This window comes from Littorina saxatilis, linkage group LG10, assembly GCF_037325665.1.
Source record: "Littorina saxatilis isolate snail1 linkage group LG10, US_GU_Lsax_2.0, whole genome shotgun sequence".
Taxonomy (NCBI): Eukaryota; Metazoa; Mollusca; class Gastropoda; order Littorinimorpha; family Littorinidae; genus Littorina; species Littorina saxatilis.
Genome location: NC_090254.1, coordinates 31,831,752 through 31,848,722, shown reverse-complemented (window position 1 = coordinate 31,848,722; position 16,971 = coordinate 31,831,752). Strand labels below are relative to the sequence as shown.

The 16,971-nt window shown below is 39.2% G+C and overlaps 1 protein-coding gene across 1 annotated transcript in view; it reads left to right on the top strand.

Annotated features, from left to right (window-relative positions):
* The window catches only part of LOC138978600 (ribonuclease D-like), a 40,055-nt gene that overhangs the window by 19,923 nt on the left and 3,161 nt on the right, over positions 1-16,971 (top strand). Inside the window, exons 2-6 of the mRNA XM_070351364.1 lie at positions 9,861-10,130; positions 10,681-10,787; positions 12,190-12,295; positions 14,536-14,657; positions 15,356-15,542. Coding sequence (XP_070207465.1) covers positions 9,882-10,130; positions 10,681-10,787; positions 12,190-12,295; positions 14,536-14,657; positions 15,356-15,542 — 771 coding nt within the window. The 5' untranslated portion in view covers positions 9,861-9,881. The remainder of the gene's footprint in view (positions 1-9,860; positions 10,131-10,680; positions 10,788-12,189; positions 12,296-14,535; positions 14,658-15,355; positions 15,543-16,971) is intronic.

Sequence of the window (16,971 nt, the reverse complement as noted above, 5' to 3'; positions counted from 1 at the left end):
ACTTTAGTTGCAAGATCAGTACATGTTCTATCACGGAATTTTGTTTTGTTTTTGTAATTATGTGTATTTAGAGATTTTTCAAACCAAACTATTAATCTTTGAGCTCAGATGTCCTACTTTTTGACGTATTGGTATGTTTATTCAAGGTAAGCTAGACGAATCATTTGTATCAGGAAACTAAAATAAATGAAATTCTGATTTTATGTGAAAAATTGAATCAGTATCACAACAATTTCAAAAATTATTCATATTATGTGCTGGTTAATGACTATTACATTTGCAAGCCAAAGCTCTGTTTGCATTCTGAATTTTGCATGTAAATGTCACATTTCAAAGATCACCTATATATTTAGGTGTGTGTGTAGTCTTTTTAAGAACATCAATTATATACATTTATTGGATCTTGATTGCTTGAATGTGTATGACACATAATTCTTGTGTATGAATAAATGTGTATGACAAGTTTGAATATTGGATAATACAAATTGTTTGTATGGATTTTGATTCCTGTATGGTGAGGCAATGAACATGTGCGTGTGAGATGTCTATGATGGACAGCAAAATGTAGTTATGGATTCATGGCTGCTAGTCTCATTTCCAGTCATATTAAAAAAAACAAGTTGTTTTTACAAAAACACAAAACATAACTCAAGTTGTCTGCCACAAATACAATTAATTTTAATCAAACAAGTGTCATGCAGAAAATCCACTTTAAATAAGGAAAATCATCACAAAATGGAATGCATACTTTATGTTTATCACATCACAAGACACACTGGTAATACTTGGCAGGTGAGAGTTAACCCATCACACAATGGAATGAATATTTTTATCACATCATTAGACTGGTATTACTTGGCAGTTGAGAGTTAACCTATCACAAAATGGAATGAATACTTAATTTTTATCCCATCATAAGACTGGTAATACTTGGCAGTTGCAAGTTCATCCATCACAAAGTGGAATGAATAATTTAATTTTATCACATCATAAAGAATACATCGGTTCTACTTGGCAGGTGACAGCTGAACAGTTAGCAAAACAGTCACTATTTAATACTGGTTACAGAGACGAGGAATTGAGGCTGAAATTTATAAACTAAACAAGAAAGCTGAAATTGTGTGAGCCGTTTGTTCGTTCATGGGCTGAAACTCCCACGGCTTTTACGTGTATGACCGTTTTTACCCCGCCATTTAGGCAGCCATACGCCGCGTTCGGAGGAAGCATGCTGGGTATTTTCGTGTTTCTATAACCCACCGAACTCTGACATGGATTACAGGATCTTTTTCGTGCGCACTTGGTCTTGTGCTTGCGTGTACACACGGGGGTGTTCGGACACCGAGGAGAGTCTGCACACAAAGTTGACTGTGAGCAATAATAAATCTCTCGCCGAACGTGGGGACGAACTCGCGCTGACAGCGGCCAACAGGACTGAGCTACATCCCCGCCCTTGTGTGAGCAGTGACCTTCACTACAGAGGAGTGTAAAACTATAAAAGGAAAAGCAGTAGACAACGCCAGTTTTGGTTAATTTGGTAAAACATAAAAACAGACTATCGTTACACAGGGCACGAATATCACATTATCATAACTGTTACAAACGCTTTTGAGTTTATTAATTTGTATACCATTATGAGACAGTATAACAAAGTTGTTAGCGTGCAATTGATTTGTTTGTATCCGGTTTATGGTGTATATTGCCAAGTTTTGTATGGGACACTGTAACACTAGTCCGAGTGCTTTTGATATTTTGCTGGCAACGTGTTATTCGTGTAGTAGGGGGGTTGAACCATTTATTCTGTACATTAGGTAACTGATACCTGATATGATGTGAAGTGCTTAGTTTACTTGATCAATAGTCGAGAGAAATACAATGCTTTACATGTTTTCCATGGACAGCGTTACACGGAACACGAAAAGCAGGCAACATAATGACAAACAGTGGTGCAAAAAAACAAATAAGAACAGAACACACTCTTGAAACACAACGGCAATTTAAATAATGCAAAACACAAACATCAAATCTTCGAAAGTCTCTCTCTTGCATTTAATAGCAAGTAAGAAATGATGTACGGTACAGGCACCTAAAATAAAGCTTATTTTACGGAGAGAAAAAAACCACACACACCTTGTCTTAATAATTTTAAGATTTCAAAGTTCAACGTTAACACACACCCCCCCCCCCCCCCCAGGGTGTGTACAGATAGAAACACCAACAGCTACGGCTACCAAGCAGAAACTAAACGCACCATTGAAGGAAAGTTTTTACAATAAATAAAATCCACCCCCTTCAAGAACAGCCTGGGACAGCTTCTGCCTCAGTTCTTGACGTGTCGGGCAGACACCTGCATTCTGAGGGCACAAGTTGACACTCTGGGGAGTGGCTTTTCGGGTGTGTCCACAAACACCACGGTCAGAGGACTCTGGTACCCTCCTGGTACTGTGGACCGGCTCCCAGACATGAAAAACACGAAATCTGAGATGGTGGTTTCTCCGCACTTTCCATCTGAAACAAGACAAAAAAGAAATTCTGAAATAAAGGAAACATCATCCCGCTTTCTTAATAAGCATACAAGTACCAGGACTCAAAAGAGAGGGAATTATTGCATGCTTGTGTTCATTTGTAGAAGCGTAGAAATGTTAAGCATGCTTTGCGACACAGAATGAAATGCTATTTTGAAAGCGTAACTTTTCTTGAGACTTTTTTTGAGCTGCTTGACGTTCAGTTTGATATGTGAAGGCAAACGAGATTCATTTTCCCAAATCTTTGGAGCTTTCAGGGGTAAAACCATGTGTTTATCATTTGCTGCTTTACATATAAGTTATTCTCCTGGGTCGTTTCCCATTTTGTGACATGTATTTTCAGTCCTTAAAACATGTATTAAATGGCAACTTGAATGTATACTCTCCCAAAAAAGAAACTTGACACAGGTAAACATTGATGTTTTTCAAATATATAATATATGTTAGAGGAAAGCACCAAAATTCAGTTTGAAGTTTGTCGGTTACATTGTTGCTAACAACTAACCCATAAAAAGAACATAATTGAACCAAGACTTTACTAAGTGGTCGCCCTTTTATTGAATTGCAAAAATTCTCGTCTGCACAAAAATCATGTGCATGGAGAGTATCGAGAGTATACATATTTTCTTTAGTAATAATTTTTTTTCCAGTAATACTCCAGGTTGTTAATGATGCAGACTTGCAACAAAACAACATAGAATATATATATATTATTTTCTTGGTAGTGTTAGCAGTATTCAAATTCATGTCACAACTTCCGGTTTCCATGTTATGAAGGTGCTTTACTTTTTTTTAATTTTTTTTAATTTTTTTATTTTTTATTTTTTATTTTTTTTTTTAACATTTTATTTCCTTTATATACACATAAACACAGCATAACATACATCATACACCGAGTTTATCAACAAAGCGTATACACACGTACATAAGGTGCTTTACTTTAAAACCTTTGTACTTTTACTGAACACTAAGACAAACAAAATGTGCAAGTATTTGTTATTCTATCTCTGCAGGCCAAGGATATTTATGAAACTAGTATTTGTGAATGAAATTAATTTGTACAGCTTAAATGTCTCAAGTTAAATTTAATAAAAAGTCTACTTTATAACATGGTTTTCCCTGGTACACAGCTCTGGAGATTAAAGCTGTGGTCTATTTATGACTTTCCTGGGCTACGAGGTTGAAAAATAGGGATACAATCATGTACAGAATTCTGTACAGCAAACGCTACCCGAAACCCCACCTATACGGCGTGTATGACCTTGAGAGCTTCAGTCAACGCTTGAATTTTTCAGGGATAACAGCCGGTTTGCTCTCTCAAGACTGATCATATTTTATCTTCAAGAGAGATCAAGGGGAAAAAAATAAAAGCCCCGGCGAAGATTCGAACTCTCGACTTCGTGTCTCATGTCCTAACCACTAGGCTACTGCGCCAATTGAGAAAATGAAGGAAAAACATTGATATGAATTCATGTTATGTTATTCTTGAAGCAGCATGATTTATATCTCTATCCGCCCATTGTTCAGAAGTTTGTTTGTTTGTTTGTTTGTTTGCTTAACGCCCAGCCGACCACGAAGGGCCATATCAGGGCGGAGCTGCTTTGACATATAACGTGCGTCACACACAAGACAGAAGTCGCAGCACAGGCTTCATGGCTCACCCAGTCACATTATTCTGACACCGGACCAACCAGTCCTAGCATTAACCCCATAATGCCAGACGCCAGGCGGAGCAACCACTAGATTGCCAATTTTAAAGTCTTAGGTATGACCCGGCCGGGGTTCGAACCCACGACCTCCCGATCACGGGGCGGACGCCTTACCACTAGGCCAACCGTGCCGGTTGTTCAGAAGTGAATACATGTATAACTATTTCTTAGATGTCTGGTTTCAACTGGCTTTGGAGAGATTCAATTACTGTTCTTGTCATTTTCTTGCATGTTGTAAATAGAGATATCGCAGCTATTTGCATGGCGCGAATGTCGTGTAGCATGACGGTGTAAACATGTACTGCGATTCTGTAAAACATGTTTGCAAATAAAGGCAAATTTTAATGTCAATTTTTACGTTTTTGCAATGCATAAATGATAATTCAAGCGTAGAATGATATAAAATTATCAATTTTTTTATCTTTGACAATACTGGTGTAGTGGCCTAGCGGTTAAGACATCGGCCCCGACATTTCGAGGCCCCGATGCCTTGAGTTCGAATCCCTGCCAAGTCGTTTATTTTTTCTGCTCGATCCTTCTTGACAACAAATATGCTCAGCTCTGCGAGAGCAAATCGGATGTTACCACTGCAAAATTCAAGCGTTGACTGAAGCTCTCAAGGTCATACACGCCGTATAGGTGGGGTTTCGGGTAGTGTTTGCTGTACAGAAATCTGTACATGATTTTGTCCCTATTTTTCAACCTCGTAGCCCCGGAAAGTCATAAATAGACCACAGCTTTAACCCATATCAATCAAGGTTTGTTATGAGCCAAACGGCTTTCCATATGAGATTATATACGTACCACTGCCGCCGCCACCAAATAATCATAATATACACTTTACAACGGATTACACACACACACACACACACACAGATAACAAGGTAGGTAGTGACTATATCCACGGGTCCGTGCCTCCAGTCCCCCATGCTATATCCACGTCAGTGACGTCATTTCCGCGGAATCTCGGAATCGTTCGGAATCACTCGGCAGTCGAAGCCTCGCGTTGGCACTCGGGACTCTTGGCGCCATATTGTTGAGAGTGGAGGAGGAGGAAGAATCAATTTGTGTTGCAATTTGTTTTCATAACTTGAAATAACAGACCCTGTGTTGGGTCTTGTAACAATAAAGAGAAGTAACTGAATTCACAAACTCATTGCTGAACGACCGCTTGATCTTCTTAGATTTTAAGAGAGCAAAAAATGGTGAATTCAAAATCATGGCCGGGAGTACTGTGGACGGCAGTTGTGACTTACGGAGTTCAGCCCCTCAGCACCAATCTAGCGAATAGGGAAGACCAATACATCATTCTTCATCTTCCGGTTGGTAGCTTTAGTCCACACGTTGACAACATTCACTTAAACATTTGAACAATCGACACATGCTTCACACTGCATCAAAAATCACCGCAAACTAGGAAAGTGCAAATCCCGAATAAACATGCAAGTTCAGGTGAGGTTCGTATTAAGAGGAGGGGGGGGGGGGGGGCCTGCAATGTTGCAATGTCACCACAGAGAACGCTGTATACTGCTCATAAAGTCTAACCATGGAATTATGACATTGATATTTTACAGCTGACGTCCTAGTCATGTCTGTTAAGTGCCGAACCGAAAGCAGGAAAATATTGGGCAAGAGTAGCGTCCCTTGTCAGTGACGTGGATTTAGCATGGGGGACTCGAGGCACGGACCCGTGGATGTAGCCACAGCCAACAAGGTAATCTTGAACTTTAGCGTGACGAAAATGCACCGAAAATGGTGTACGTTGTCAACCATGGGACATCATCTACACGAAAGAGTTGTCTCCCTTGTCTGGTCACACGGATAATTCCTTCTTTGATGGGTCAAATGCATTCGTACAGTTCATCATCGGAGTTCATTCCGTAACTTCAAAGGGATCTAAAATGACTTGTTATGATTACAAGTACAGGTTCTACAAATTTGGAGACTTAAATGCCTCTGAATTAAGAGCTATGAATTTAACACGCTAAAGTTCAAGATTACCGATAGCAGCTAGTCTCTCGCACCGAATTCCAATATTTTGCATCTTTGGTCAAAAACGCGTACAGGCCTCCCTTCAAGTTCAACTTCTGGATGTGGATGCCCCACTGACTCGGTGTAGATCGTCACAAGAACCGAATTCGTCTGATAAAACAATTAACTTACCCTGCTGTGCGAGCCTGGGCAACAGCGTTAATTAAAACTGCACTCGCAAACCTTCCAAAACATCAGGGACATTTGCCACCCCCGCCATCTTGAGCTGTTCAGTCTGTCAAAAGGCGGCAAAGCGAGGCTATGAAGACGCGTATAAGCTTAGTGTTTTTCATGTGGATTCCCAGTCCAAGTTTTTAAGTCGCTTAACCACGTGACTAATAACTGATTAATACAGGTGTATTTATTATTAAATACAGGTGTATTTAATTTTAAATACAGGTGTATTTATTTTTAAATACAGGTGTAATTATTTTTAAATACAGGTGTATTTATTTTTAAATACAGGTGTATTTATTATTAAATACAGGTGTATTTATTTTTAAATACAGGTGTATTTATTTTTAAATACAGGTGTATTTATCATTAATTACACCTGTATTTTATAATAAATACAGGTGTATTTAATAATAAATGCACCTGTATTTAATAATAAATACACCTGTATTTAAAAATAAATACACCTGTATTTAATAATAATTACACCTGTATTTAAAAATAAATACACCTGTAATTTATAATAAATACACCTGTATTTAATAAAAAATACACCTGTAATTAATAAAAAAAATACACCTGTAATTAATAATGATACTTATTGTATACGTTTAAGAAATAAATACAGCTGTATTTATCATTAAATACAGGTGTATTTATTTTAAATTACAGCTGTAATAGTTATGAGCCAAACGGCTTTCCATATTCCCTGCTTGGCTTCTCCTGATTGGTCAACTCGCCCCACGCTATGAGAGATTCTGAAGAAGTCATGAAGCACTCTGGACCACATCATTTGAGTGTTTCTACAAGAATACGTACAATGACAATGTATAATAGCTGTCTTTCTCTGAGGTTGAACAACGTTAGGAAGATGTCATAGGGCGATGCACTACAAACGAACAAACAAACAAGGAAGCAAGCAATCAAACAAAAATACAAACAAACACCCAGCGTATGTTATAAGAGATATCCCCCCCCCCCCCCCCCCCCCCGGGTCCAAGTTCTAGTTAAATGTTCCGTTTTGTTGATAATGAAACGTTCCCTAAACTTTTGTTTGTACACCCACGTAAATGGGTGTGTATATGTTCTATTTTGTTTTGTCTGTCTGTCTGTCTGTTTCTTTGTCCTTCTATCAGCAGTTCGACATCTGGTATTTATGCGTCGATTGATCTAAAATGTGGGGTATTGCTTGGAAGTGGGAGACTCACGAACGAAGCAAAACATTTGGCATGCATTTTTCACGGAATAGGAGATATACCTACGACACGTTCTGCTATGTAAGGCCTAAAAAAAAAAATAGGTGTGGTTACGGTAACCCGACCTACCCTATTTTTAGGGGCCGATCCTATAACTTTTTATTACATTCGTCAAAAAATAAAAAATAAAATAAAAAAAAACGAGTGCAAAAAACGCAATGAAAGCGAAAGCGCCCGTGTCGCACACTTATTTCCCTGTCAAGTAGGTTTAATTTGTACACATTAGAAAAAAAAGTTTTAAAAAAAAAAGTGATTGTCTACCTACCTACCCTATTTTTGGGGGGCTATGTTACCGTAACCACACCTATTTTTTTTTTTGCCTAATGTAAACGTTACAAATAAGCCATCGTGGATCTAAATTTTGATTTGTTTTTTAGTTTCAGGCAGACAGATTGATTAAATGTTAATATCGTTTTACAGGGGTGGCCGGTAAGTCAAAAATTGAACCGGCCCTCCAAAATCCCAACCGGCCCCCAACCGGCCGGGATTTCTTACAACCGCCCCAGTGGCTCGTCGCGTGCTAACCACATACACAAAAGACGTACATTCATACTTATTATGCATACATGTGGATTTGCACTACTAATAACTACCACAAACACACACAAAACTTGATGACTAAAATGCTATATTTTAATATAATGATAATTAACCTTGTTTTAATAAAGAATTTAAAATAAAAGCCGCCACAAAGAAACAAGAAATCAAAACAACATTCACACCCTGTCACACAATCACACACTAAACCTCACTGAAAGTTACCCCCTTTATGTACCCCCTACCACACAATTTACAAAGTAATTTACTATGGAACTTTACTTACCACATAAACACACACTTTAAACAAAAGAGTAAATCAGCAATTTTTTTTAATTTAAATTATGTTTTTTGTTGTGTAAAACCAAGTATAAAAAGCTGACTACAATTTTTTTTCTAAGTTGCTTTCTTGTTTTGTTTCTTTTTCTTTATGTGTGTGTTATTAATATTACTGTTAGATCAAGCAGAAGTATAAAAGTTGCATACCAGCCAAATTTACCACAGCTTAAGTCATAAATAATCAAAAGCATTATATTTCATTTCTATTTCCTAATGAAAACAAACAGATGTTCAGATTTCCTGATCCTAGAATTGTTTACAGGTGATCTTTATGCTTTTGATTCAGAAGAGTTGCAGAGTTGCACCCCTTATCCTATTGTTGAAGGTCTGTCTTTTCTTCTTTATCACATTACTGGATTGTTTGTTTTTTTTACTTCCTTAGTTGAAGTGAAATAATTGATAGCAGTAGTACTGTCACTACTTGTACTAAGTTGGTCAGCAAAGCTGGTGTTAACATATTTTAGAAAATGTTAGTCCCTGCAGTCAATGACCTATACATTTCCCAGAAACTGGATCAGTGGTACATAGCAGGCACATCAAAGGAAAAATACAGAGGGGGAATATGTTTGCAGATGCATTGCAAAAGCTGGTTGGCCTTGAGACCTGGGTCAATGACCGGTACTTGCAATCTGAACACAGCTGCCTGTCCAGACACTGACCTTCTTACCCGGGGGTCAATCAGTGACCGAGTTTTTATCTGAGAGGAAACTGTTTTACAACATTTGAAAGTCTCTGAAGGATTGGTCAGAGCAGGATAAGATAAGAGAGGGGGTGAAGTGAATAGCGCAAAGAGGGGGAGGGGGAGGGAGGGGTGGTAGCTATTTTGACTGCTGATGCAATCGCCAGCGGCTCGTGGCACTGGCGGGGTGATGACACGGTCATGTGAGGCGGAGGGGGGTAGCTGTCTAGCCAATATGTCTGGCCTTGATTGGTGGTAGTCCTGAGTCCTTCTCAAAGAGGGGGGGGGTGGATGAGTGGGCAGTAGAGAAGTGACAGATTTTGAGATCGCCGGCGAGAGATATTTGTTCCCCGGCCGTTCCGATTACTTGAACCAAAGAGTGTAGCCCTACGGACGTTGCCTAACGACTTTGTGCTTCAGCAAAATTTGAACCCGCCCGGCGGGCGATTTCAGAGGAATTTCGAACACGCCCGACGCGATATGAACCCGCCGGGGGCGATCGGGCGACCGCCAATATTCAGCCCTGGTTTTATGACATTTGTTGATTATTAGTTTTGGAACGTTAACAGGCTATCTGTTTGGGAGTTATGAGACTATGTGTTGCTTTGTACAGACTGCAGCAGCCAGAAAACCAATGACAATGCCTCACACCGAAGTTGTGGACCAGGTGTCTGCTTGCCGGGAAGCCGTTGACAAACTAGAGAAAGAGGAGTTTGTCGGGGTCGATTCAGAAGGGGTGAATCTGAGTAAAACTGGGCCCATGACCCTTCTGCAAATCGGGACTGCCAGTGGTCTTGTGTTCCTCTTTGACGTCATGCGAGAGCCCCGGATGTTTAAAGATGGCGGGCTCAAAAAATTCCTGGAACAAGGATCAATGGTCAAGGTAAAATGTTTAAGTTGCTGTCGTTGTTTAATGTTGATTTTATTTGTGTGGAGCCTATCTCTCTCTCTCTCTCTCTCTCTCTCTCTCTCTCTCTCTCTCTCTCTCTCTCTCTCTCTCTCTCTCTCTCTCTCTCTCTCTCTCTCTCTCTCTCTCTCTCTCTCTCTCTCTCTCTCTCTCCTTAGCTTCTACCTGTCTCCGTCTCTCTCCATCTCTCTTTGTCTCTGTCTCTCTGTGCGGACTGTGTATATGTGTATCTGTCTCTCTCTGTGTCTGTCTCTGTCCCACTCTCTCTCTCTCTCTCTCTCTCTCTCTCTCTCTCTCTCTCTCTCTCTCTCTCTCTCTCTCTCTCTCTCTCTCTCTCTCTCTCTGAATCTGTACCTCGCTTAAACAGAATGAAGCTGCTTTTGTTTTTCAGAGAAAATTGAGTTTTAATACCCTTAACTTGACCTACCTCATCTTATCTTTTTATCCATCTGACTATTTCTACCTCTGTTCCTCTCTATTGTTTTACCTGTCTGCTTATCTGAATGTCTTCCATTAAACTGTCTAGGTGCTGCATTCAGCCAGGAATGACGCAGAAGCGCTGCACGCACAATTCGGAGTGACGCTGGTACAGAACGTTCACGATGTGCAACTGGCTCACATGGAAATCCTGAGGTGGGCATGATACTTTTTGCCTTTTTCGGCGATACCATCCTTGCGTTAAGACTAAGCGGTTGTAAATGGCTGTAAATCTGCAGTATATAGACAAACGTGATGGTTTCGTTTTTACATTTAGTCAAGTTTTGACTAAATGTTTTAACATAGAGGGGGAATCGAGACGAGGGTCGTGGTGTATGTGTGTGTGTGTGTGTGTGTGTGTGTGTGTGTGTGTGTGTGTGTGTGTGTGTGTGTGTGTGTGTGTGTGTATAGATCGGTTCCGAGAAAACTACAGGACCGATCATCATGAAACTTCACATGAGAGTTCCTGAGTATGATATCCCCAGAGGTTATATTCATTTTTTTGATAAAGGATTTTTGATGACGTCGTATCCGGCTTTCTGTAAATGTTGAGGCGGCACTGTCACGCTCTTATTTTGTAACAAATTTTGTTGAAATTTTGGTCAACTAATGTTCGACAAAGGCCAGACTTTGGTATTGCATTTCAGCTTCGAGGCTAACAAATTAACTGATGAGTTTGCTCATTTAAGTTGTCATTAACTTACATTTTTCGCAAACAGATTTAAAATTGATTGCATTGTATTCCTCATCTTCTCCTGAATTCAAAAATATATAGATATTTTGTGTGTTTACTCTAAAAATGTGCTCAGAAAGAAAGAAAATAGGTTCAGTAAGTAGTACGGGCGCGTGCTTCGCGGCGGCGAGCGTGACCCGTCTCGGTCTTCTGTTAGCCGAGACTATCTGAATGTAGTCTCAGCGATGATTGGCTTGTGATGTTGATCTTGACTAAATGTTGTTATATCGCTTCACGCGACTTGTTATTCTTTGTATGCTTTTTTCCCCTGTCACAGCTCCCTCAGAATCATACGTGGCACTATACCCATTGAAAGAATTCAGAAAATAGAAGCACATACAATTTGCACATTAAAGGAACATGCCCTTCCCGTGAAAACAATTCGGCTCACTATCTCAAACTCGGCCAAGGTTTGACATGGGATAAAACCCATCCCTCCACTCGGACGCATACCAAAAATGAACAGCCCTTTGTGCTGTATGTGAATACATTTTGTAAAAGCCAGCAGTGGCTTTTTCCAAGAAATAAATTCATAAAAACAATTGCAACTAACCGCAGCAAGCAGCCAGGATGTTGATTATTGGCATGTGACCAAGTGAAGGGACGGTGTTATCACATGGAAAATGCCTGACCAGGTCTGAGATGGTGATCCGCATTGTTGTTGCACGGGAAAGGCTGTACATACCCTTCAAGATTTGACTGGTTAGTTTGGACCTAGCTTTTTATCCTACACGTTTTGTAGGCTTGGGTGAGGCTGAATAATTTCCATTTAGCGCTCCTTCAATTGATCTCTTCTTCTTCTTGTGTGTTTTTCTCAACCTGCAGGAAGGATGGTGCAAAGTTTCCTTCGCGTCCGAAGCTGGAAGAGATCTGCGAGATTTACTGTCCGGAGAAAGTCGCCCTCCTCAAGGTGGAGAAGGACAGTATGCAGGTCAGACATGCAGACTACGGGCGAGTGTCACTGCATGATTAGTGCGTTAGTGTATTTAGGGGAATCTATCTTTAACCCCTTGACTGCCGGAAGATTTTAGTGTGTGTGGTTTTTTTACATTTAGTCAAGTTTTGACTAAATGTTTTAACGTAGAGGGGGGAATCGAGACGAGGGTCGTGGTGTATGTGCGTGTGTGTGTGTGTCTGTCTGTGTGTGTGTGTAGAGCGATTCAGACTAAACTACTGGACCGATCTCTATGAAATTTGACATGAGAGTTCCTGGGTATGAAATCCCCATACTTTTTTTTTCATTTTTTTGATAAATGTCCTTGATGACGTCATATCCGGCTTTTCGTGAAAGTTGAGGCGGCACTGTCACGCCCTCATTTTTCAACCAAATTGGTTGAAATTTTGGTCAAGTAATGTTCGACGAAGCCCGGACTTCGGTATTGCATTTCAGCTTGGTGGCTTAAAAATTAATTAATGACTTTGGTCATTAAAAATCTGAAAATTGTAAAAAAAATATTTTTTTTATAAAACGATCCAAATTTACGTTCATCTTATTCTCCATCATTTGCTGATTCCAAAAACATATAAATATGTTATATTTGGATTAAAAACAAGCTAAATATATAAATATTATTTTCAAAATTAAATTTTCGAAATCAATTCAAAAACACTTTCATCTTATTCCTTGTCGGCTCCTGATTCCAAAAACATATAGATATGATATGTTTGGATTAAAAACACGCTCAGAAAGTTAAAACGAAGAGAGATACAGAAGAGCGTGCTATCCTTCTCAGCGCAACTACTCCCCCGCTCTTCTTGTCAATTTCACTGCCTTTGCCGTGAGCGGTGGACTGACGATGCTACGAGTATACGGTCTTGCTGCGTTGCATTGCGTTCAGTTTCATTCTGTGAGTTCGACAGCTACTTGACTAAATGTGTATACGCGACTTGTTTTAATTTATGAACAACCACGATAAAGAAAATTAGACCAAAACTGAGAAAATAGTATCAAGGGGAGGCAATCATCTCACTGCAATTCAAAAGGGAATATACAGCGGTTGTTTCCCTTGTCATATTATTGATGACAGTCAATGGTTTACAGGAACACAGCCTTCCGATATTCTGCTCAAATTCTCAGGTCTGTCCAGCCTTGTACCTGAAATAACACCCACCCTCCACTAAGACACATACCAACAAGTCGCGTAAGGCGAAATTACTACATTTAGTCAAGCTGTGGAACTCACAGAATGAAACTGAACGTAGTCCGCCGCTAGTGCAAAAGGCAGTGAAAGTGACGAGCCTGTTTGGCGCGGTAGCGGTTGCGCTGTGCTGCACGCTTTACTGTACCTCTCTTCGTTTTAACTTTCTGAGCGTGTTTTTAATCCAAACATATCATATCTATATGTTTTTGGAATCAGGAACCCACAAGGAATAAGATGAAAGTGTTTTTAAAACGATTTCGAAAATTTAATTTTAATCATAATTTTTATATTTTTAATTTTCAGAGCTTGTTTTTAATCCAAATATACCATATATATATATATATATGTTTTTGGAATCAGGAAATGATGAAGAATAAGATGAACGTAAATTTGGATCATTTTATACAAAAATAATTTTAATTACAATTTTCAAATTTTTAATGACCAAAGTCATCAATTAATTTTTAAGCCTCCAAGCTGAAATGCAATACCGAAGTACGGCCTTCGTCGAAGATTGGTTGGCCAAAATTTCAATCAATTTGATTGAAAAATGAGGGTGTGACAGTGCCGCCTCAACTTTTACAAAAAGCCGGATATGACGTCACCAAGGACATTTATCGAAAAAATGAAAAAAAAAATCCGGGGATATCATACCCAGGAACTCTCATGTCAAATTTCATAAAGATCGGTCCAGTAGTTTAGTCTGAATCGCTCTACACACACACACGCACAGACAGACAGACAGACACACACACACACATATACCACGACCCTCGTCTCGATTCCCCCTCTACGTTAAAACATTTAGTCAAAACTTGACTAAATGTAAAAAGAAACAACCAGCCTTTTTTTTTATCCCAATCTGCACAGAAATCATCCAGGCTGTTGATTTCTGACATGTGTCTAAATGGAGGGATGACCTTATCTCGTGTAAGAGCCTGTCCTGAATTGATATGGTGAGCAGAACTGTCCCTGAGTTCACACCCTCTGGTCAAAGTCTGTACAGTTTTTCTGGTGGTCCTGTTTGCAGACCAAATGGAACAAAACAGAAGGAGAATACTGGGCCAAGAGACCGTTGACACAGGAAATGATTGAATATGCAGCCAATGACGTCATTGCCTTGATACCGGAAGTGTATTTGGCCCAGAAAAAGTAAGCAACGGCCTTTTTTTTTTTTTTTTTAATGTTCAAAGGTTGTACTTCTGCCAACATATTCGGAGATTTTAAACAAATGCTGAACAGTGTATACATGGAGTGGTTTTCGGTTATTGAGAGGTATACGTCTATGAAGGGGGTGGGGATAGTGAAAGTTGTGTGATTATCGAAGGATACACGTCGCAATCTCTATTTTCTCATGTCCGTCCGTCCGCCCGATTGTCAACATAATGATCTTCGTGTCAGTCTAGGGCAAAACAATGTTTCTTTCCGATGGCAAGACCAATCAAGTCAGAGATTGTGGGTCGGTTACTTTTTTTTTACAGTTTTTTTTTTATTGAAGTTTATGTTTCCATTCACACAGGCGCATGTGTTTTGTATTTGCCGGAAATCGTATGAATTGTGTCCCCTGGATGTCGGTGACGAGAAACTTAGTTTTGTATAGTCTGAAAAATCGAGTTTTGTCATTTTTAGTTAATATTTATTATTTATATGGTCAAAAAAAAGTTCGGGAGGCAAGGCTTGGGAGGGAGAATGGGAAACATTGATTGTTTTCTCGGCCTACTCAATTGTTGATGTGTTCTTATTTGTATGACTTTAAGTCGATCAGTAAAGGCAACCCAGTGCTTGCACACGTATAGATGATATGTACAGATTACATAGTACAGACAAACGGTAACCTTTACGATTTGCAGACTGTTGGAGGACAAAGGGCTGACAAAAGCATTCCAAACCCGAGTGAAGGACGACATACAGAGAACATACGACCCACAAGTTCGACAGAGGCTCGAGAAAGAAGAGAAAGAACTTCTCCACTCCGTTGTTCATGAGTTCGCCGCTATTGCGAATAGGCGAACCAGATATGAAGATGTGACGGACGAGGTAAGAAATATGAATGTATTATTAATGATAAAGCAAAAGGTGCCAGTTTCAGTTGAAAACAAGAACAAAATAGTTTACTTGAAGGGATGATGTAAGGCTAGAATTAATACTTTGATTAATACCCCCGCGGGTTAGGGGGAGTCCCATATTGGTTGGGACGAGAAATAATTTACCCGATGTTGGGTGTCGTAAGAGGCGACTAACGGTTCTGTTTCTCCTTTTACCCTTGTTAAGTGTTTCTTGTATAGAATATAGTCAATGTTTGTAAAGATTTTAGTCAAGCAGTATGTAAGAAATGTTAAGTCCTTTGTACTGGAAACTTGCATTCTCCCAGTAAGGTCATATATTGTACTACGTTGCAAGCCCCTGGAGCAATTTTTTTATTAGTGCTTTTGTGAACAAGAAACAATTAACAAGTGGCTCTATCCCATCTCCCCCCTTTCCCCTATCCCATCTCCCCCCTTTCCCCGTCGCGATATAACCTTGAATGGTTGAAAACGACGTTAAACACCAAATAAAGAAAGAAAGAACTTTGATTAATGTATAATCAAATATGAAGCAAAAGATGCCGATTGCAGCTGAAATCAAGATCGATAAAAATTGTGTGAAGGGATAATGTTCCAATTTCCGATGTTCAAAAATAACACTGTGTGAGTGTTTTGTTTGTGTGTGTTGTTGTTGTTGTAGATGTTGTTGTCGTTGTTTTTTGGTGAGTTTCTCTTTTTACATTTAGTCAAGTTTTGACTAAATGTTTTAATGTAGACGGGGGAATCGAGACAAGGGTCGTGGTGTATGTGTGTCTGTGTGTGTGTGTGCCTCTGTGTGTGTGTGTGTGTGTGTGTGTGTGTGTGTGTGTGTGTGTGTGTGTGTGTGTGTGTGTGTGTGTGTGTGTGTGTGTGTGTGTGTGTGTGTGTGCGTGTGTGTGTAGAGCGATTCAGAGTAAACTACTGGAACGATCTTTATGAAATTTGACATGAGAGTTTCTGGGTATGATATCCCCAGAAATTTTTTTCATTTTTACGATAAAATGTCTTTGGTGACGTCATATCCGGCTTTTTGTAAAAGTTGAGGCGGCACTGTCACTCCCTCATTTTTCAATCAAATTGATTGAAATTTTGGCAAAGCAGATTTCGACGAAGGCCGGACTTTGGTATTGCATTTCAGCTTGGAGGCTTAAAAATTAATTAATGACTTTGGTCATTAAGAATCCGAAAATTATAATTAAAATTATATTTTTATAAAACGATCCAAAATTACGTTTATCTTATTCTTCATCATTTTCTGATTGCAAAAACATATTAATATGTTATATTCGGATTAAAAACAAGCTCTGAAAATTAAAAATATAAAAATTATGATTAAAATAAAATAAAATAAAAATAAAATTTCCGAAATCGATTTAAAAACAATATTCCTTGTCCGTTCCTGA